This window comes from Bidens hawaiensis, unplaced genomic scaffold (assembly GCF_021521415.1).
Source record: "Bidens hawaiensis isolate Kalapana, Puna unplaced genomic scaffold, B.hawaiensis_p1.1 tig00035947_1, whole genome shotgun sequence".
Taxonomy (NCBI): domain Eukaryota; kingdom Viridiplantae; phylum Streptophyta; class Magnoliopsida; order Asterales; family Asteraceae; genus Bidens; species Bidens hawaiensis.
The window spans coordinates 89,147-113,306 of record NW_027496266.1 but is presented as its reverse complement, the minus strand read 5'-3'; the positions used below and the strand labels follow the sequence as shown (position 1 = coordinate 113,306).

Genomic DNA, 24,160 nt, shown 5'->3' with positions numbered 1-24,160 from the left:
ATCATATCATCACCATACAATTTTCCAATATCAAGTGATAGGTTTCAAGCTTGTTAAAATTCATAACCAAGTTAATTTTCACTAGTCATTCCTAACTTAATGATATAAACAAAGTATGCATACACAAACTAAGTTCATAAACAAATGCTCAACACATAGTTTTCCAACATATTATAGTTAAACATCTATCAAACTAACAAGACTAGGAATTAAAACAAGCATTCAAACATCAAACTCTATTCAAGAACATGTCATAAACTTGAAGAACACCAACTTGCCAAAATCATGCATAGATAGAATATCACATAAGTAGGAGTTTCAACATAATCTAAGTAGTAAAAGTATTAGCCCATAAGGCTTGATACAACAACCAAAACCAAAGTAATCTTACAAATCATTGTCAAGAACAAAAGATTGCAAAATAAGATGAATGATGATTGCTACTTGAAGGGATGATCACACAAAGATGGAAGCCTTGAATTCTCTCTAACACACACACAATAAATTTTCCAGCAATTCAGAGAATTCCCTAAGGCTCCACACTTCAAATGAGGATAATAGAGGTGTATATATGCATTCTGGACGTCTGGCACGGGCAGGTGCACGGGCCCGCACGGTCGTGCATATAAGTGGAAAGTCAACACCCTGCTTTAGTCTGACTAAAAGGGCAGACTTCTCTGTTCTGGCACGGTCACCGGCACGGGCCCGCACGGTCGTGCAGGTCATGCACGATCATCCGCACGACCATGCACGGCCGTGCACTCTTGAATTTTTGCGGCACTGGCTTGCATCTCTGGGAAGCACGATCGTGCAAGGTCTTTCACGGTTGTGCGGGGTCGGCAGATTGCTGATTTTGTTCCCGAAACGCCCTCTTTTCTTGTTTTCTTTGTCGGGCGGGCGCCTGGACCTGCAAATTCACAAATAACTCAAATTAGTATAAAAAACAATGAATTTGCATGGAGTTCGGCTAAAATTGCAGGAAAATTTGGTGTAATAAGATGTACACTTTGTGTTACATCAAACATCCTCACACTTGAACTTTGCTTGTCCTCAAGCAAATAAAATAAACTCAACAATAGCAATAATAATCCGCAAGCAATAATCATTCGATTCTTTAATGGATCAAGCAAGCATTGTATATATGTCCAAACAAGCCTAATAAGAATTAAGACATAATCTAGAGAACATTACAATTTGACGTCACATTCCTACCTTGCAAACCTCACAATGTTCACTCATACACTTGGCTATATTTAGTGATCATGCGTGTAATAGTGCAAGTTGAGAACACTCGATGCCAAGACGATGACTAAGCAAGGCATAGGCTTGTTTAAGGGTCAAATCAAACCGACACATACATGGCATAAAACACGAGTACTCGAGGGTTGTAACTTGGCTTAGGGTGAGGAATTTTTGGGAAAAGTGGCTAAACGGCTAGAAAATCCGGAACTAAGTTAGCTACAAAACGAAATCTAACTAACTAAACCAAATGGTTTACACGGGCCGAGAGCTAACGAACCAAAACTTGCTCTTTGAAATCAAGTTTCACCTAATATATGATGAACTAACTTCATAACTTCTCTTCTTTTCTTACAAAGATTCTTTTTTTTTTTGCCATAAGTAATGAATATTTACATACAAACTTTTCACTTTGGGAGAAAGCATTGTGCTTCTAAAGTTCCCAAGTGAATAAAATACAACAAAAATGAAATACAAAAAAAATAACTAACTTAGCCGAACCAGATTTCTAACCAAAAATGGGTAAAAATATAAAAGGCTATATGGCTACGTGGCGATAAAAATAGGGCAAAATAATAAAAACACGGGAAAAGGCCAAACATGGGCTACTAAGCGGATAATGTGTGTAAGGAAAATATAAGTGGAAAAATGGCTAGACAAAGGGTTTATCCTAAATTCCTCAATGGTTTATACCATGTATATATATATGGTTTTAAAATGCAATCCAAAAACAAGTTCTACCTTACAATAATCACCCAGCTCACTCAATTGCCCGCAAAAACATGAGAAAAAATAACTGATGAGGCCAACTCACGGAAACGGGCGGAATGGGTAACTTTTGCAAGGTAAGAATGTGAATATGTTTGTCATGCATGAAGGTATGTCTTTTAAAGATTTTTGGCTTGAATGTCTTAAAGATTTGTGCTTTGACAAAATAATTAAAGTGGAATTAAAATTGCTTAGTGGTTATTATTTGCTACTAAAATTAGGAGTTTTGCAAAAAAATTTAAGTTTGGACAAACAAAATTCGTAAAATTCCCTCCCCACACTTAAATTGTGCAACACCCTCGTTGTACAACAAAAAACTATAAAAGTAAGTGCAAAAAAAAAAGAGAACAGAAAACTCCCCTGAAAATTGCAAAACTGCCAGACAAGAGACCCGGGAGGGTCAACAGGAAAGACCCGGCAACGCCATCCGTGCAAATAAACATCCACAACATGCACCTGTAATAGAGCAAAACAAAACAAGCCATACCAAACAACAGAATGCGAAAGACAATCCAAAACACATCCAAAGAAAGCATTCATCATAAACCCAAAAGGAAAAAGTCTACAAAACACAATAAGAACTACCAAAGTCTAGAAAAAACAAATAAAAAGAAACTGCTAATCATCAGTTATGTCATCGAAATCTGAGCCAGTAAGCTCCGGGTCTCGGTTCGCGAACAGGGAAGCACCAAACGGATTGGCGAGTATGGTGAACTAGCCAGGCTGCTCAACAGGGTTCTGGAAAGGGTCAGAATAAGGGGTGGACGACGGGCCAGGCTGCGAAAACTGTGCGCCAAAAGGCGGTGGCTGCATGCCCGCGGGCTGACTCAATGAAGAAGCGCCGTACGACCAAGATGGCGCAGCTGGGACCGTGAAGCCACTTGGCTCGCGTGGGCCTGTCCATAAGGGAACATCCACTCAAATCTATGACGGGTGTAATCAGCCGTGTAGTCAAGCTGACCCCGCTGATCGATCTGCTTTGCCCGAAACTGCTGCTTGGCGAACTGGAACTGCTCCTGGTTGAGGCTGAACTGGTCAAACCTCTGCCATAGGTGCTCGTAATCCAGCGGTATCGGACCTGGCTGTGGCTACCGTGCATGTCATCGTCAGCAGGAGGTAGCGGGTCCCAAATGCGACCCTGCCGGTCAACCAACCTGGTCCAGTTCCCTTCCACCCTCACAATCCTCATTGCCCGGAGTCGAGTTATGTCCATGAGAATCCCCTCGCCCATCCTCGTCAAATTCCGAGCAGTCGGTAAGTCCATAACTCCAAGTCGGTGGGCGAGCTCAGTGATGAGCATCCCAGCACAAATGGAACTACCAGAAGTGGACCCACCCACTCGGTTGAAACATTCGACCAAACTAAACCCAAGATTACAATCATGCCCGTCAATAATGCAGTATAAATGAAAAAGATCCCGGGTCACGACATTACCCACACTATCACCGCGGGCCCCAATGCAATAAAGAACACAATGATGCAGTAGGTGGTGTAAGGGGTCTAAAAGCAGTGTGGCCTTTGACGAATGGCCGTCATGCGGTTCTCCGGTAACCCGCATCCAAAAATCGTGCCTCTCCTCCGAACTCGGGAAATCTCTCAACCCGTCAAACAGCTCAGTCTCAATCTCCTCATCGGTATGCAGGCCCGTGGTGCTAGCCAGGGTGGCGAGCGACCATGTATACCACTTCCCCCCAACAAAAACCGGACCCCATTATTGATGTCATGAGGATCCAAAATCAGGGGTCCATAAAGTAAGAAGATAAAAACTCCAAGGTAAGCTCGAGAAAGACGGGCCGATGAATGAAAAGAAGGCGCTTCCACGACTCTGTGAGCAGTGCATCATAACGCTCGCGTTGGTTTATGCGTTCAAGCGTCTCGTAGCATGGGACACGTCCCATTACGAATTTACTCCTCCTCGGCCATAGTTCAGCGAAGCGAACACGAGCATCGCTGCTCCTGGTATCATCCCTAGGAAACCGGCAGAACGGGTGCCTGCATCCCGACATCTGTCAAACAAGAGATGAATTAGCAAAAATAGACAAAAGAGAAACGGGTTGACTGACTCTTTGGCATGGTCATGCCAAAAGCAGTGCAAGGCAGTGCGAACTGACAGGACCATGCACAGGGGCTTAAGAAAACAGACTGATCAACTAGGGAACTCTGGCCGGAAAATTGACAGTGCACGGCCGTGCGAGATCGTGCCAGTGACCGTGCAACTCGGCAAACTGTCCAGATCAGGCCAGCAGATTTCCGGCGAGAAAACCACCACGCACGGCCGTGCCGGACCGTGCCAGCGACCGTGCATGTCTGCAGAAACAGTGCAGACGGCGGTCTGCTGCTGGAAAACAACCCAATCGACCAAATCCAACGCAATCAAGCCCAAAATAGCCAAATACAACCCTAAAACTAACCAAAACAACAAGGAATTAGGGCAAATCCGACCCAAAAGTGATAGGATTGGAAAAACCCCAAATTCCTCATGAACAAACCCTAGAATCAATAAAAATAAGGAAAAGGAAGATGGAAAGGAAGATTAAACATACCTTTAGTGTGAAAATCCGGTGAAGAACAAGAGATTTGGGGGTTAGGGGGTCAAAAACGGCTGTGGGGAGAGTGGAATGGTTGAAAATGTGGTAGGCAAGGGATAAAACCTGCTAAAAACCGTCTGCACGGTTCCCGAGACGAAGCTGCACGGCCGTGCGGGGTCGTGCAGGAGCCTGTGCGTGGTCGTTTTGGCCTACCAATTCTCATTCTGCCAATTTGGCAGTATTCCACTCAATTCCAAACCAAAATGGTTCCCGATTTTGACCAATATGGGCCCTAACCCAAAATTTCTCGCTCAAAGAACGAAATCGGAAAGAAACATAGATAGCTTAACTCTTCGAAAATAACCAAGAACAAAACAAACACTTAAAAAACTACAAAGTTCCTAAACATGCTAAAATTTTTTCCGGAGTCGATAGCTAGACTCACACTCCCCATACTAGATCATGGGGTGGAGGTCGACGACTCCACAACAGTCTCGACCGGCTCACCCAAATAGTGTTTCACCTTGAAGATGCGTCCATCCTCATGGCCAATCTCAACGGTACCGTAGTCAAATACATATCTCACACTAAAGGGGCTGGACCATCGGGATTTCAACTTCCCGGGGAATAAACGAAGGTGAGAATTATAAAGCAAAACACGATCGCCCTCTTGGAATTGTTTTTGGTCCTTCAACCGGGTGTCATGAAGCTTTTTGATCCTCTCCTTGTAAATCCGTGAATTCTTATAAGCTTGGCCTCTTAACTCCTCAAGCTCATGCAACTGACCCATCCTGTTTTTACCCGCGCATGCAAGATCAAGATTTGCACTTTTCAATGCCCAATATGCTTTATGCTAGAGTTCAACAGGGAGATGACACGCTTTCCCGTACACCAATTTAAACGGTGTCGTACCAATCGGTGTTTTGTAGGCGGTACGGAAAGCCCACAGTGCGTCATCCAATTTCTCGGACCAATCCTTACGGTTCTGACTAACCGTTTTCTCCAAGATCCTCTTGATACCCTGATTCGTGACCTCAACATGACCACTCGTCTGCGGGTGATATGGTGTAGAGAAGCGATGATGGACACCATACCAGGACAATGCCTTTTCCAACTGGGCATTACAAAAATGTGTCCCTCGGTCACTAATCAGTGCTTTGGGGGCACCAAAGCGGGAGAACAACTTCTTCAAGAATTTCACCACCGACCTAGCATCATTTGTGGGCAAGGCTTGCGCCTCGGCCCATTTTGAAACATAATCAATGGCCACTAGGATGTAACGGTAGCTGAAAGAAGTCGGGAAAGGTCCCATGAAGTCGATGCCCCAGACATCAAAAATCTCGCAGACCTGAATCGGTCGCTGGGGCATCTCATCTCGTGATGAGATGTTGCTCGCCCTCTGGCAAGCATCACAAGACTGCACCATGTCATGAGCATCATGGAAGATGGTTGGCCAGAAAAAACCGTCGTCAAAGACCTTCTTCGTTGTGGATGTGGCTCCATGGTGTCCTCCGGTAGGGCCCTCGTGGCAGTGTTTCAGGATCTTTTGAGCCTCGTCACCATACACACACCTACGCACGAGCTGATCGGCACCAACACGAAACAAGTAAGGATCCTCCCAAAAATAATGCTTCACATCAGAAAAAAATTTCTTCTTTTTCTGGTGAGTCAGACCCTTAAGCACGATCCCACTAGAAAGAAAATTCGCAATGTCAGCGAACCAAGGATGATCCTCATCCCGTGTCTCGATATGCATGAGGAACTCGTGGGGGAAATTGTCATTTATGTGAACCCCCACTTGTTCCGATGAAGCTGAGCACTCAAGGCGGGAGAGGTGGTCGGCCGCGACATTCTCAGCACCCTTTTTGTCACGGATCTCAATGTCAAACTCCTGCAGCAACAAAATCCATCGAATAAGTCTCGGCTTCGCATCCTGTTTGCTGAATGGATAACGAAGAGCTGCATGATCCGTGAACACAATTGTCTTAGAAAGGACAAGATAAGACCGAAATTTACCGAATGCGAAGACAACAAAGAGCTCCTTTTCAATAGTCGTGTAATGCTCCTACGCATCGTTTAGTGTCCTACTCGTGTAATAAATCGGATGAAAGTGCTTATCCCGCCTTTGACCTAAGACCGCCCCGATTGCAAAGTCACTAGTATCACACATCAACTCGAAAGGTAAGGACCAGTCGGGGGAAACCATGATAGGGGCATTCACTAATTTCTCCTTCAGAAGCTGGAATGCTCGAAGACATTCGGACGAGAAAACGAACGGGGCATCTTTCTCAAGGAGTTTCATCATCGGGCGGGCGATTTAGGAAAAGTCCTTCACCGAAAAAACTCCTAATAGACTTCACCGAATTGGGTGGCGGAAGCTTCGAAATGGTATCAATTTTGGCTCGATCAACCTCAAGCCCCGCCTGTGAAATCTTATGCCCTAGCACAATGCCCTCCTTCACCATGAAGTGGCATTTCTCCCAATTAAGAACAAGGTTGGCCTCCTCACAACGAGCCAACATTCTCTCCAAATTTCTCAAACAATGATCAAAAGAACTCCCGAAAACAGAAAAATCATCCATGAAAACCTCCATGGAGTCCTCGATCATATCATGAAAGATCGCCACCATACATCTTTGAAACATGGCTGGGTCATTACACAGTCCAAAGGGCATCCGCCGGTAGGCGAATGTGCCATAGGGACATGTGAATGTCGTCTTCTCCTGATCCTCAGGAGAGATGGGGATCTGAAAGTATCCCGAGAAACCGTCAAGAAAGCAATAGTACATCTTTTCCGACAGTCGCTCCAACATCTGGTCAATGAAGGGGAGTGGAAAATGGTCTTTCCTCGTGGCATCGTTGAGTTTGCGGTAGTCAATGCAAACTCTCCATCCCGTGACGGTACGCGTAGGAATCAACTCGTTCTTCTCATTCACAACAACCGTCATACCGCCCTTTTTCGGGATGACCTGCACCAGGCTCACCCATGGGGAATCAGAGATCGGATAAATCAATCCAGCATCGAGAAGCTTGATGACCTCTTTCTTCACAACGTCTTGCATATTCGGGTTGAGACGCCGTTGGTGCTGCACCACGGGTTTGTACTCCTCCTCCATCAAGATCTTATGGGTACAAAAGGATGGACTGATCCCTTTTATATCCATGATCTTCCAGGCGATCGCGTGCTTATGCCTCTTCAGAACCGCGAGCAACTTCTCCTTCTCCTCGCTCGACAAACTTGCAGAAATGATAATAGGAAGGCGGGACCCATCCTCTAAGAAGGCATACTCCAAATGGGACAGGAGCTCCTTAAGCTCAATAGATGGTGGGTCCACAACAAAAGGTTTTTCCTTAGGCTCGGCAACGCGATCAACATCCTCAATTCTCTCTAAACACTCAGGAGGCTCGTGATCCACACCACAGACCAACTCCTCAAATAGAGGTCCACTGACCAAGTCAGAAATCCCTCCAACACACAACTGGGTATCCAAAGAGTCCTTCTCACACGTGTCCTGTATATGCTCACAAACGCATGAATCGACAATATCAATGTAGAGCACGTCATCATGATCATGTGGGTGGCGCATGGATCTCCCAATATCAAAGGTCACCTCCTCGTCTCCAACTCTAAGAGTGAGTCTGCCGGTGCAGACATCAATGAGAGCTCTAGTAGTGGCTAGGAAAGGTTGACCTAGGATGAGTGGTACATTTTTATCCTCATCCATGTCCAAGATCACAAAGTCAACAGGAAATATAAATTTGTCGACTTTCACGAGCATATTCTCAACTATACCTCTCTGGAATTTCACCGAGCGGTCGGCAAGCTGAATGCTTATGCGAGTAGGCTTAGACTCACCCAGGTCTAGCTTTGCGAAAACAGAATAAGGCATCAAGTTAATGCTAGCACCTAGGTCGGCTAAAGCGTTACTAACCGACAAACTACCGATTAAACATGGAATGGTAAAACTGCCAGGATCGGTCATTTTTTTGGGCAGTTTATTCTGAAGAACCGCTGAACACTCCTCATTCAAAGTCACACAAGAAAGTTCCTTTGATTTCTTCTTATTCGAGAGGACCTCTTTCAGAAACTTAGCATACTTAGGCATTTCTTTCAACGCATCGAGAAACGAAAGATTAATGTGAAGCTGCTTAAAAAGTTCTAAGAATTTCCCGTACTGCTCTTCCATCTTCTGCTTCTTCAAACGGCCTGGGTATGGAATAGGAGGAACATAAGTCCTGACTGGCTCACTGGTTTGTGCGGTACTTTCTGGGATTACCCTCGGGTGCACCTCACCAGGAGTCTCAGTCTTGATCTCGTCGGCAATCGGTTTTGGTGTGGAAACCGATGCATCAACAGGAATGGTGGATCTACCACTCCTTAGGGTAATTTTCTTAGCCTTGGCATTCGGGTTAATCTCAGTGTTACTCGGAAGGCTACCCTGTGGTCTCGCAGAGAGGAGCTGAGCAATCTGTTCAACCTGATTCTCAATGGTTTGAATGGACGCTTTCTGATTCCTCAACTCGAGATCGTGTCTCTGGAGAGTCTCATCAATCTTCAGGTTCCTCTATTCAGCCAGTTTGTTTGAGGTCTCGGTTTTAGCCAAAAGCTGAGTCAAAAGATTTTCAACACTAGACCCACCACTAGACTGACCACTACTGCTAGAACCCTGAAATTGAGGTTTTTGCTGGTAAGATTGGTTCTGGGGTTGATTCTGGTAATTTGGATTTCGGTCAAACCCCGGTGGCTTTTGATTCTGATTTTGACTGCCACCACCATCTTTCCAACTGAAATTTGGATGGTTTCTCCATCCCGGGTTATAGGAGTTGCTGTAGGCATTGCTTTGGCGGCCCACAAAGTCAACATCCTCCACCACCATGGCCTGCTGGTACTGACTGGTCTGGTGTTTCCCGTCACACACCCCACAACGAGAGCTAGACTTAGCCAGGTCGGATTGCATCTGGTCAAATCTTTTGGTCAAGGCTTCTAACTGAGCGGAAACAAGGGTATTAGAATCGACATGAAGAACGCCCTTAGTGGAAGGAATATTACGAGGCGGATTATATGCAAAAATCTTCTTAGCAGCTCGCTCCAAGACATCCAACGCCACATTGGGAGTACACCTACCGAACTCCTCCCGCAACCTGATCAACGGCCTGCTTCTGTGCTCCGGATAAAGCATCAAAGAACGTACGACACTGAAGACCGCGACTCAAACCGTTATGAGGGCATTTTCTCAACAAGCCCTTGAACCTCTCCCATGCAGCATGAAGTGACTTGTCATCATCAACACGAAAACTAGTGATTTTTGCCCGGTATCTTGCAGTTTTATCGGGTGGGAAGTACTGAAGAAGAAACTGCTCAACCAATTGGTTCCAAGTGGTGATGGAACCGGAAGGGAGTGCCTCTAACCACTCCAAGGCAGCCCCACGAAGTGAGAACGGAAAAATTCAGAGTCTCACGGCATCGTCCGTACACCCCTGGATCTTGAATGTCGCACATAATCGAAGGAAATGCGCAACATGAGAATGATGGTCCTCGTTCGAGAGGCCATGGAAAGAAACGGAATTTTCGACCATATGAATAATACACGACTTGATCTCGAAACTCACGGTAATCTCGGGCTCCCTAACACCGCTGCCGTAGCCATCGAGGGACGGCGTGGCGAAATCATCCATGCGACCTTGATTGTTCGGATCCGCCATTTCTTCAACCTCGGGATTCGCGTCCTCCTCTACAACTTCGTTTTCAAAGACCTCGGCAATCTCGCGTGCTCTCCTCCTTAAACCTTCTCGAAGATGTCGGTCAGGTTCGGAAAGGGGGGAAACAAGATCAGGACCGGGTGTGGTGGACATGCATCACCCGAAAGAAACGCGGAATGGAAACAGACAAGACACGGAAAACTATCTAAAAATATAACTAAAATAAAACAAAACAATATGAATAAAAATGAAATAGACTAAAATAACATAGAGCAAAAATATCAACAAGGCAAATCAATTACTTGTATCGTTTTCAAAAGTAAAACACCGTGTCCCTGGCAACGGCGCCAAAAACTTGACGTGTGCGAATATATATATAAAAATTAAATAAAAGTTTCACACAAATCGGGTTTTAAAAATGGTTTTCACTAGCAACCAAACCACACACGAAAGGCAAGTGTACCTATCGTTTGTAGCAAAGTATCGGTAAGAACCAAGTATCAATCCATGGACACGGCTAACTTTTGATACTAAATCTTTGTAATTAATTTAACCAAACAAACAATCCAAGTAATTTTTCAAGTAACTAAACTAGCATTTAACAATAACAAAGCAAGTAAAATACAACTAACAATCAATCCAAACAAGGCTACTTAGACTATGCATCCACTCAGCTTAGAGACAAAATAGCAATGATAATGACAAACATCATGTATTAAGCACCAACATCAAATTCCAATCAAGACAACCTAATACTAGCAACAAAATAACATGATGGGTTTTCAACAAGTTAATAACCATAGATTAGTAAGTTTGTCAAAACTACCTAATCTCATAATCAAAGGAAAGCTAGAATGAAAACAACAAACTAACCACCTAAAATCATGTAAAATAGACAAGTTCAAGAATACTAGTTAAACACATGAAACTTTTAATTAGCAAAATATGAACCAAGAATTATGGCCTTAATCCCTAGCAAATATTAACCAACTCAAAGAATCATATCATCACCATACAATTTTCCAATATCAAGTGATAGGTTTCATGCTTGTTAAAATTCATAACCAAGTTAATTCCACTAGTCATTCCTAACTTAATGGGTATAAACAAAGTATGCATACACAAACTAAGTTCATAAACAAATGCTCAACACATAGTTTTCCAACATATTATGGTTAAACATCTATCAAACTAACAAGACTAGGAATTAAAACAAGAATTTAACCATCAAACTCTATTCAAGAACATGTCAAAAACTTGAAGAACACCAACTTGCCAAAATCATGCATAGATAGAATATCACATAAGTAGGAGTTTCAACATAATCTAAGTAGTAAAAGTATTAGCCCATAAGGCTTGATACAACAACCAAAACCAAAGTAATCTTACAAATCATTGTCAAGAACAAAAGATTGCAAAATAAGATGAATGATGATTGCTACTTGAAGGGATGATCACACAAAGATGGAAGCCTTGAATTCTCTCTAACACACACACAATAATTTTTCCAGCAATTCAGAGAATTCCCTAAGGCTCCACACTTCAAATGAGGATAATAGAGGTGTATATATGCATTCTGGACGTCTGGCACGGGCCCACACGGTCGTGCATATAAGTGGAAAGTCAACACCCTGCTTTAGTCTGACCAAAAAGGCAGACTTCTCTGTTCTGGCACGGTCACTGGCACGGGCCCGCACGGTCCTGCAGGTCATGCACGATCATCCGCACGACCATGCACGGCCGTGCACTCTTGAATTTTTGCGGCACTGGCTTGCATCTCCGGGAAGCACAGTTGTGCGGGGTCGGCAGATTGCTGATTTTGTTCCCAAAACGCCCTCTTTTCTTGTTTTCTTTGTCGGGCGGGCGCCCGAACCTGCAAATTCACAAATAAATCAAATAAGTATCAAAAACAATGAATTTGCATGGAGTTCGGCTAAAATTGCAGGAAAATTTGGTGTAATAAGATGTACACTTTGTGTTACATCAACTCCCATCAACTTCACTTACATATCCTTCTGCAAATTCTTCATACCCTTCATTGTTATCTCCATAATGTGGCCCACCAAACAAATGCGGGCCCGATCTAAGACCCGGTGAAATATTGGTTATGGGTGGGTCTTGGGGAAATGTGTATGGTTTTTAATGGTAGAATGGATGCTGTTGAGAGTGAAAAGGTGATTGTTGTGATGAAGTCGATGATTGTCCTTGAATAGGCATGAAGTTGGACAAGGGTGGAAGGTTAGCTGGTGGTTGAAAGCTAAACACAGTTGAAGTAGGCTCGCTTGTAGGATTTGTGGTGGTAATGGGTTCAGTGGATGGTGGGTTCTGTGGATTGATGGGTGGTGGCATTGGCGGTAAAGTTTGTTCTGAAGTCATGATTGTGGTGTCAGTTGTTCGACTTTGTGTGCTTGGTGACCCAATAACCTTGTTTTCCATTTGCAGAATTCGGTTCTGATGAAAGGTTCTCTCGATTTCAGGATAAAACGCCAACTGTAACATCCAACTTTTGTTAAATAAATACAGAAAGTTTTGTTATTAGTGTGTGTCGTTAAAATAGTCTTGTGTTAAGTGTTTGGGAAGTAGGAATTGGGAATGGGTGGTGGGACACATGAAACCCCCTCTATATATAACCCAACCACTTCTTCCTTTTCTTTTCCTTTCTCATCCAAACACACAAACACACACACACTCAAGAACACACACACATTCTATCTACATTCCGGATCCAAATCCGTGTAAAAAAAGGAAGAATCTCGTGTGTAGACATCATCAAATAGCAAGAATCATCGTCCAGATCTACGTATTGTCTGGATCTGAACTCGAAACCGAAGCAAAGGTAGGTTTCGGTTTAAATGGTTAAGTTTTATGGTTAGAATCGTCATGCAAACAGATATAATGATAGATCTGGTTATAAAATGTAAGAAAAATATAAACTTGGTAAGTTATAACCTCTCGGGTGCACTTTGTGATAAAAAGGTGGTGTTTGGACGTTGAGAGATGGGTTCAGGAGCAGGTGCATGGGGTCAGAATGTGTCAAAAGTAGGGAAAGAGTAAAAATCAGGTCATGAGGAAGAGTCAAGAAGTAAAATGGCTTAAAAATGGTAAAAGCGAAGAAAAACAGGCATTTTGCTTCGCTTAGCCATGCGAAGCGAAACGCTTCCATGCGAAGCGAAACAGTTTCATGCGAAGCGAAACAGTCCCATGCGAAGCGAAATTCTTCCATGCGAAATTTTATAAAATTCATTTTCTAATGCATTTTTGTTAAAGGACTGTTAATGAAAATAAAATTTTTCCGAGCTCAACCCCAGCCAGGGGCGCTGCCCCTTGGACCCTGCTAAGGGCTGCCGCCCCTAGACCCCGCTACCAGGGGCGCTACCCTCGGACCCACGTTAGTGGAGGGTGTCATTGACTTAGATATAAGAAGTAGTAGTAATGCGTTATACAGTTAGCCGTGCACAGATAAAGAAGGGCATTACTATTAACGGCGAGAGAAACCGACTTCAGGTGAGTTTCTACCCCTTTATCCGTTATGTTTTTGGGGCTGCATGCATACTCCTTTGTGATCGTTGTTAATACACTTAACTTAAGTGGTAAGTGTATGATATGTGTATGTTATATATATATATATATATATATATATATATATATATATATATATATATATATATATATATATATATATATATGACTAAGTATTGATTGTTAGTATGGAATGTTTATACGAATGAATATGTACATATACGTATGTGCATGACCAGAAGATATGTAAAGTATGCATAAATGAAAATGAATGTATGATCGAGTGACGTGACAGGTACGGTTATTGGAGACAAAGGGACCAGACCCTAATAATATCTGGGACAGAAGGGATCAGACCCTGATAATATCTGATACAGTAGAAACTCGATAAATTAATACTCGATTATTTAATAAACTGTCTAAGATAATACTTTTTGCCGGTCCCGAATCGGGGATAGGGTGCTAAATTAATAATTCGCTAAAATTATAAGATAATACATTTTTGAAAATTTCTTTAAACCCCATATAAAATATAAATTAATAATTCCTTATATATAGAATATTACATGAATGATTTATGAAGGTTTCTTGAAAAATGACTCAATTGTCTTTTGTTTTTTGTTGAAATCAATTTCCCCTTGAATCTCGTCTCTAATTTTCCTTAGCATGGTAAGAACTTCTGGTGTTGTTTTCTCATAGCTCAACAAGAAATTGTTCAATGTGATTGCCGCTTTAATAGCTTCGTTTCGCGAAGGGGGCTCCATTGTAGAACTTTCATCATCTTCTTCATCGATATCATCTTTATATATAAATTAATAATTATTAATTTTTCGATTAATTAATAAATTTTGGTGGTCCCAAGTGTATTATTTTATAGAGTTTCTACTGTATCTGAGACAGAAGGGACCAGACCCTGATAATATCTGAGACAGAAGGGACCAGACCCTAATAATATCTGAGACAGAAGGGACCAGACCCTAATAATATTTGAGACAGAAGGGACCAGACCCTAATAATATCTGTGATGGTAGAAATAGAATAGCTTATGGTAAATTACAAGGCCTTAAGAAAGAAAGTATGTAAGCGCGAGTGCATGTATATAAAATTTGTATGAAAGAAGTAAGAGTAAATAAGGTATGAATACGTATCTTCGGATGCGTATGAGTAAGGGTATGAATGTATTGTATGTTAAATGATTAACTAGAACTCACTTAGCGTAGCTGACTTTTAGTATGCATGCAGGCAAATAGATTGAGGCAGCTGGCTTGAGGAGGGACACATGGCATGGACGGAAGAGATTGGCATCCATGATGAAGTGTCAAAACTATTTTATGTTATGTTATGAAAAGACAATTTGTATATTAAGACAAAAATGAATGTTTGTAATGTGATGTTTAAAGTTTTAAATTATTCCGCGAAAGTTTAAATTAACTCTGATTTTAGAATTGTGTTTATGAGTAAATCCAACACCAAAGTAGGGTTACCGGGAACGGGGCCTTACACTAACGGTGATGAAGACCGAGAGCGTCTTGTATGCATATACCTGTAGGTACCTGCACACTAGCACAACGCGTGTAAAACTGACAGTAACTATTTAAATAAAAACTACAAAAATAACACACATTGCGCACTACTCCCCGGCAACGGCGCCAAAATTTGACACGAGGTCGAAGACTCGCGCAAAAATAAACCAATTACAACTAATTAGATAGTGGTAAATGGGTGTCGAACACGAAGAGTTTGTGGAATATGTGTTACCAAGTAGTTTTATAGATTAACTAAATTTAAACTAAATAAAGAAAATAAAATTTCAAAGTTTTGATTGTTTTGTTTGATTAACGAAAATTAACTAAAACACTTAACACCGTTTTTTTAATCAAAGATGAGAGGATATGCTTTCCCTCGGTTTCAGGTTTCAATGAATGTTAATGTAAACGTTTAGTCTGAGACGAACTATAAAATATAATTCATGAATATGCAAATGATTGTGATAATTGAAGACTAAGTACTTGGATTAACAATTGCAAGGTTATCACTCAAAATCAATTAGATTATCCAACCCCGAATTCCACCCGATTAATCCCGATTGTCTATAGCACCAAGAATTGACGGTTTAGAACACGAATTAAACAAACTAACAACTTATCAATCAATACATAGACATCATAATTATGAAATCAATAATACTAGATTACCATCTCAACAATTGCATAAACATTCAATCAACAAACAATATGAAACCTTACAATCCGAGGGAAAACACAAAGGTAATTAGCCGAGCATGATTCGGGTCATCATCCCTTCGATTACAATGTGCATATGAATCAAAAACAAGTCTCCAATGTTTAAACAACTCAAAATTGAGTTATATCTCCACCAAATCGCCTCCCCAAGTGTCTCTAATCAAAAACAATGAAAAAGATACCCAAAAGTCATCCCAAAACGGCCTTAAATGGCAGTTACAATTTTTGCGTCAGGGTCCACCGTAAGCTACGGTGGCCACCGTAGTTTACGGTGGCTTTGAAAGTCACTATGCCAGCCTCAATCTGTTTACGCCAGGCCACTACGCTGGAACCCTACCGTAGCTTACGGTGGCTACCGTAAGCTACGGTAGCCTCAGCCCTAAAATCCTTGTTTCTTCTTAGACTTGTTGACTTCCATCACCAACTCTCGAGTTCTTTGCTCCTCTCCATCATAGCTCACTTGAATCGCTATTTTTAGCCCTTGTACCTACATTAACACAACATAGTGTAGTAATTCATATCCTTGAATTTATACATAAACGCACACGTTTTAACTCGAATTACGACACTTAAGGGTGGCTCTACAATCCACCCGTCAAGTGACATAACTTATCATGTTGACAGTACATTTAAAAATGCAAAGACAAGGTAGAATTAGTAAGTTCATCGGTAACCAATCAACCGAGGATGTAATAATGAGACATCTAGTTAATAACAGCATGTGTCAGAATTTGGATCTCAAAATTTCGGAAGAAACATGTGAACTAATTACTTTCGGCTGAGAAAAGTTAAGATCATGTGGAGTCCTTATCAAATTGACGACCACTTACTCTCATTAATTATTCGCAACTGATCATTCTCACGTAAAGAGAATCCTATTTTGTGGTGAGACTGATCTGTATGCTTTGCAAGTTTTTTGCCATTAAAGTCTTTCACTCTCCACATGTATAGCGTGTATTAGTTTTTATGTAATTAATAAAAATAGTTTTGCATATAACTTATGCACTTCTATAAAATACTTTTTTTTAATATTTTTTGAATACTAAAACCATCATCAACTAATAGTATCACGGCGCAGGTAGATAATGAGCATTATCGTTAAAATAATAATAATAATAATAATAATAATAATAATAATAAGCACGTATAATATAATTTGAGTATGTTTAAACTTGACTTGTGCTGTAAACTTTGAAAGCATGATTAAACGTGCACATGAAAGAAAATTGTGTTATGGAGACAAAATTGGCTTGCCATGTCACACTCGTGGCGAGTTGTGTTTCACGCACTCGTGATGCTAGCACGTAATTTGAAACAGAATGTTCACGTGCACATATCATGCATACGGTAACAATGTTTTCTAATACAATCTTAAGGCCATTAATCGCCCATGGCCCGATCCATAATTAGTGACGGACCCAGGATTTTTTTGACAATAGGGTCCTATATTTTTCGGTGTTCAAACTTTTCGGGTCGGGTTGAGACGAGAAACATATTAAAAAAATAATATCATAATAAAACACACGAAATATGATATCCTTAAAAACGATAAAAAAAACTTACAAATTCTTAAAGTTGTTCCCTACGACTTTTAATGTTTTGAAAACAAACCATTACCTCTTCAACCGTAACGTTGGCAAGAATCTCCCTTTCTATATAGCAAATACAAGCATCATTCATATAATCATCACCCATTCGATTACGTAAATCCGTCTTCACATGTTTCATTGATGAAAAACACATCTCCACACTTGCCGTTGCAACCGGTAGAACTAATGTTAACTTTAATAAAAGATAAGCTAATGGATATCTCAAATGTTTCTTTGTTTCCACCATATTTTGTGCAAGATTAGATACACCATTTAAGTTGGCAAACATTTCATCTCATTCCAAATTAATAATATAGTCTCAATCATAAGATTCTCTCTTTCTTCATAACTAAAATCATGCGGATACAACTCGGCCAACCATAATATCTATTGGGCATTAAATGCATGAAAATTATCGTTTGGGCTTAACTACCAATGCACGTAAGTAATTCAGTGCTTACCTCATTAAAATGGTTGCCAAGCTCTTGTCTTTGCATAACTAATACCATGTTGAAACTTTCAACCTCATAATAATAACGATTGGTGATGCAAGTCTTTTTTTCTTTTATATTTTGGGTCAACGTATTCATCTATGTTAATAATTCCGATCTCATTTTTTTCACAAAAAGATGACACATCTTTCAAAAGTGGAGCAAACCCTTCAAGTCTAAACATTTGTAGTTGTTGCTTCATTGCGTTGACCATTTAAATTGCAATATCTTGATCCTTTCTTTGAAGAGCTTGAGACATCAAATTAGTAATCCTCAAAACATGCTTCATCAAATGTAAATAATATGCAAAATCATAAGACTTCATGTATGTCCAAATTTCATTTGCTTGTCTTTGGTGAACATTATTGCAACTGGATTTTCAAATATATTCAAGCACTTCAATAAAAGATGGATATAATTGAACCAAACGCACAAGTGTTTTGTGATAAGAGCTCCAACGCGTATCTCCGACTCTTGAAAGAGAAATCTCTTTTTGACTTTCTTGAATCATATATATTCGTTTGCTAGATGAACAAATCACAATGTCAAAGTTGCTACCTTATAAAAAAAATGCCCAAATGTCATCATGTTTGTTGACAAGGGCCACAACAACTAGTTGAAGCTGGTGGGCAAAACATTGTATATAATACGCCGAAGAATTATCCTTCAAAACTAGAGCTTTCAAACCACCAAACTCACCAGCCATATTGCTAGCACCATCATACCCTTGACCCCTAACCCTTGCCAAACTCAAATTATATTGTGAAAATAATTCACCAATAACCGATTTCAGACAAGTTGCAGATGTTTCCATGACATGAACAAGGCCAATGAATCGTTATTTAATAACTCCATATTTGTCACATATCTCAAAACGACAGTCATTTGTTCCTTTTAGATATATCCTGAGACTCATAAACTAACATAGAAAACACATCAGCTCCTAGCTCTTCAAAAATCATTTTTAAAACTTCTTGTGCAAAACAATTATAGATGTCTTTCGGAATTTTGGGAGACATCATGTTATTATTCCCTGGAGCATTTCCTAATAAAACCTTACCAATGGACTCGTTTAATTCTCCCAATAATCTTAAAAACTCCAAGATATGGCCTTTATAAATTGAAGTTTCAGACTCATCATGAGCACGAAAAGCTATCCCACCATTCAAAAAAGCTTTAGCAAGAATAACTGATGGGCTTAATCGGATTCTATACTCGTCACTGTTTTTTTTACATTTCTTTTGAAAGGAAAAACCTATAGATTGTTTTGGTCTAAGCAACTCTTCACATTTTTAAGTGCTCTGTTGGGATAACTATTCGGCTTACCCACACGGCCAACCAATCTCTCTCGTTTGTTCCAACCATAAAATCCATCGGTCACAAACGTATCTTTTTGACCGTTTTCCTTGAAAAAGTAGCAAACCAAGCAGAAAACTTATCCGCCTTTAAACTATACTCTAACCAATATTCAAAGCTATCAAACCATTCAGGATTAAAATTTCTTAGTTTACCACCAATATCTCGTTTTGGATAATCATGACCTTGCGGTTGACAAGCACCTTTACTCAAATATGCGCGTCTAATTTTATCTCTTTGGTTAGCATGATAAGATGAAATTGGTTTCCGTTCGGTGGGATCCCATAGAAGGTCTTTCAAATCAATTTTCTTAGATGTATTACTTGAAGAAGACAAGGGCTCAAACTTTCTTTTCAATGATTCTTGCATAATTAGCCCTAAAATTAAAGTATTTAAGAAGATTAAGTGACAATCTAACAACAATATAAATTAGCCCTAAACTTACCTTTAGTATAAGACAAAATCAGAGGAAACAAAGACTTGTAAGACCAGAGAGGGGTGAACGGTGACTTGAAAAAGACGGAGGCTAGCGGAGATTGGCGGGAGAATATGAAAGGGGGCGTGAGTTATGGCTGTGGCAGTAGGTTTGAGATGTGTGGTGGAATATGTTATGTCGATGTATACCTGTATGAAGTTTGGATAAGTTAAAACCCAAAACTAATATTGAGTACATCTGTATTACATATTAAACATATTAAGTAAATAATATAGTAATTTCACCATTTTAAGACTACGCTAAAATTAATTTGGGAGACACCGCTATATTAAATACTCCTTGTCGTCAGTGAAGCATTCCGGTGAGCTCACGATGCTAATTAATTACGATTGAATGCTGTGAGGAACTATTCCTCTTCCTTGTGCACTTTCATTAACAACCCATCATCTTCCATGGCGATGGTTTCATTTGTAACGTGTGCTTCTTCCTTCAATTCCGTAACCGCACTTCTTTCTTAAGTAGCAGCCATGTTGCCTATAGCAGGTATTCTTTACCCCGACTATTTTCCCTAATTCAAAAGCTGAACTCTGATCCGCTTCAATTCCCTGTGTGATTTGTTGTTGGTATACTCAATTTTGCATACCTTTTCTTTTATTTGGTTGATTTGTTGCTACATCTAATCCCTAATCCGAACTCCAGACATAATGTATAGTCTTAATTATAAACAAAAAGTTTATGAATCCCTAGCGGATGATAACTGTTGCATATAATTGCGTTTTCACCACAGAAGTCATAGTATGAAAAGTTTTTATTTGAAATCTTATGTTTCAATAGGTCATGATTATTTCCAGGTATGTTGGCTGAACCCTAATCTATCAATCATCTCCAGTTCTCCACAGATCATTGACTTTCCAGGTGACTTTTAGTCTTTCTACCCATCTTTATATTGATTCACATTTGTGCATATGGATGTGAATTCTGTGTGTTACTTAATACTGATGTCTATAGATTATGGATTACCTGACGAGTTACAAATTCAGTAGAACATTGTTATTGTGTGTGTTTTATGAGGATATCTATATGGAAGAATGTATTGCTATTATACAACATTGTCTCTTTATATTGTAGGCTTGTAGCTACTTATTCATTACCTAAATGCTTTATTCTGTGTAGTGATGCACAAACACATATGCTTGTGACTGTTTTCTTTCTAATGCCATATGTGATGCATAGGGAAGTTTTATGTCATGTGAAAACTTAGTAAATAAGAGAAGTGACACTGGATTAAAGAGGGAGTTAAGTTTTAGGGAAAGTAAATTACAAATTAATGTGAGAACATATCTCATTGTGGAACTAATTAAGTTTCTTTTGATTTGAGTTTTGTGCATCACACTCTCAATTGATAACTGTTTTTAATATAAGCGAACATGGCCTATAAGCGAATGTATGAAAGTTTAGAAACAAAGGAGGGGGAACATGCTATGTTTAAGATTGCCAAAGCCAGGGAGCGTAGGAGACATGACCTAGGAACAGTGAAGTTTATAAAAGGAGAGGATGGACGAATTTTACACAAGGATGTTGACATTAAGTTGAGATGGCAAACATATTCCACAATCTGTTCAATGGGGAGAGAACTTACCAACAACACTACTCAAAGGAGACAACGGAATAATTGTTACTGCCGAAGTATCACACAGGGTGAAGTGAGGACAGCTCTTAGGAAGATGGGAAGGGCTAAGGCAGTGGGTATAGACAACGTACCAACCGAGGTGTGGAAATGTTTGGGAGATAAAGGAGTTCAATGGCTAACTACTCTATTCAACCTTATCTTCAATTCGGGAGAAATGCCAGATCAGTGGAGAAGTAGTTTCATAGTGCCAGTATACAAGAAAAAGGAGACGCTCAATGTTGTGGGAATTATAGAGGGATTAAGTTACTAATTCATACTATGAAATTATGGGAAAGAGTAATCGAGACAAGAATTAGAAGAGAAACCCAAGTTACGGTAAACCAATTTGGTTTCATGCCAGGGAGATCAACTACAGAAGCAATTCACATCTTAAGGAGATTGATGGAAAAGTATAGGGAGAAGAAGCGGGATCTACATATGGTCTTCATTGATCTTGAAAAGGCATATGATAATGTACCACGTAGACTGATCTGGGATAGTTTAGAGAGTAGAGGGGTTCCTAGGAGGTACATAGATATAATTAGAGATATGTATGATCGGACAAAGACTGCTATTAGGGCGCTTGTAGGGGATACTGATTTCTTCCCCGTGGAAGTAGGACTCCACCAAGGGTCAGCCTTGAGCCTTTTTCTTTTAGCAATCGTCATGGATGAGTTGTCAAGGTAGATTCAAGGGACGGTCTCGTGGTGTATGCTTTTTGCAGATGATATTGTGTTAGTTGCTGAAACTAAACATAGCCTCAATGTGAGGTTAAAATAATGGTGTGTAGCTCTCGAGGACAAAGGACTAAGGATTAGTCTCTCGAAGACCGAGTATCTACATTGTGATTTCAGTGGGGCTGGAGACGACAGGGACTCTCAGATCACCATTGGAGGTCAAGTGGTTCCATAAGCTACAAAGTTCAAATATCTAGGATCCTATGTACAAAGAAATGGGGAGATAGATAGTGACGTAACACACCGCATTCAAGCGGGTTGGTGTAGGTGGAGAGCAGCTACCAGGGTTTTGTATGATAGGAGGTTCCCAACTAAATTAAAAGGGAAATTTTATAGGATTGTTGTTAGACCTGCTCTGCTATATGGAATAGATTGTTGGACCATTAAGAAAACACAAGCACGTAAGATGGATGTGGCGGAGATGAGGATGCTGAGGTGGATGTGTGGGCATACAAGGTTGGACCGAATAAGAAATGAGGTTTTTAGGGAACGACTAGGAATTGTTAGTATAGGTGAAAAATAAAGGAGGCTAGATTGAGATGGTATGGGCATGTGAAGAGAAGACAAGAAACACGCCAGTTAGAGCAGTGGAAACCCTAAATGTAGAAGGAAGGAGGAGTAGAGGTAGAATTTCATATATTATGGATTCCGTAACTCATTTTCTAGGCCGAGATATGCCCGTTTTACTAAAAGACACTTTCCTGGTAACCCATCTTGTTCAGTTTTCACTTGGGCTTCAGGTTTCTCATCTAATCCTTTCATGAATCCTTCTTAACCCTCAATACATGTTTACCCATGCTTCCATCTTCTCGAGGCTTGCTTAATCTTGATATGGATGGCTCTTAATTAGCTCGTTTAAGCTCCTTAACTTCCAATGTCCTGAAAACATATAGCAATGCTTGAAGTACCAATGTTCATTCATTTATTTACCTAAATATAACTAATTAATATATAATAATAACTAACTTTTACCCAACCATCGCATCCCCACACTTATCCTTTTTCGTCCCGAAAAACACTTTGCAATGGAATCAGAATGAGAGACTATTTTCAAAATACTTTTTAGATTATCTTAATTAAACACAAAGAACACAAAAACCGTGATTGCCGATATTGTTGTCCACTTAAACCTATGCCTTAATACTTACCGGGAAAAATAAGGTGCAACAAGTTTTATTAATTCATGTGATTAAAATGGAACCTACACCTCAAAGTGCTGAAGCCGCCTTCCCATGCTTCATTATAGTTTTATCGAACCAGACCACCCCAAATTGACTTAAACCTTAAAGTTAGACGATCAAAATTTTGCACATGTGTACAATTTTTAAGCCCATATAAGACAATCTTGGATATTTTTTTATCGAACCAAAACCTAAACTTAAGCATTAAAGTCTACCAAAATGGCCATTAGATACGATTAAAGTACAATTAGGTAACCAACTTGTAAATAGCCCCCACTACATGACATACCCCCGTTATCAAGCAATACCCCGAAGTCCATCACCATACGTGAGTAGGCACGAATTCATCTGTAGGACTTACATATGACGTGTCCCGTGTGGTCCGTTTCTTAATGGTAATGAGACGCGAGCACGGGGACCGCATATGACTAACAGCGTGGATGATCAAGTCAGTAGTGAATTTGTACTTTTAAAGCACTTTTTGTGATCATGTTTATTGACTTATGAATTGGCAGATTAACTGCGGGTTTGCTCTTTGAGCTCTTTTAATATACATAAATCCACTTAGGATTTACGCATACCCAGATGATAAACCGCATACCGACCCATGGTCTCCGAACCCCGAAGCATCCCATCAATATAGGATTTAAGGCCATAAAATCATACGCCTATGAAGTGTTAGCCACTTAAACTAGTAGTATTTT

General features: G+C 40.4%; 1 protein-coding gene and 1 non-coding gene across 2 annotated transcripts; one reads left to right on the top strand and one right to left on the bottom strand.

The window, feature by feature from the left end:
* Positions 1-5,388: 5,388 nt before the first annotated feature.
* LOC143587991 (uncharacterized) lies at positions 5,389-8,641 on the bottom strand. Its single transcript, XM_077069121.1, has 2 exons — positions 7,421-8,641; positions 5,389-6,426 (listed from the first exon to the last, which is right to left on the bottom strand). Exons 1-2 carry the CDS (start codon positions 8,639-8,641, stop codon positions 5,389-5,391), a joined length of 2,259 nt encoding a protein of 752 aa, XP_076925236.1.
* A 1,106-nt stretch (positions 8,642-9,747) lies between these two features.
* Positions 9,748-9,852, top strand: LOC143587998 (small nucleolar RNA R71). Its single transcript, XR_013145011.1, has one exon. It is a non-coding gene; the product is annotated as a small nucleolar RNA R71 (small nucleolar RNA).
* The last annotated feature ends 14,308 nt before the right edge of the window (positions 9,853-24,160 follow it).

Excerpts from the sequence above, each read along its gene's own strand:
- LOC143587991 (XM_077069121.1), bottom strand. The coding sequence starts at position 8,641 with ATGCCTAAGTATGCTAAGTTTCTGAAAGAGGTCCTCTCGAATAAGAAG. Across the intron at positions 6,427-7,420 it reads GTACCGTCACGGGATGGAGA|GAGTTTGACATTGAGATCCG; the intron begins GTTTGCATTGAC and ends TTGTTGCTGCAG.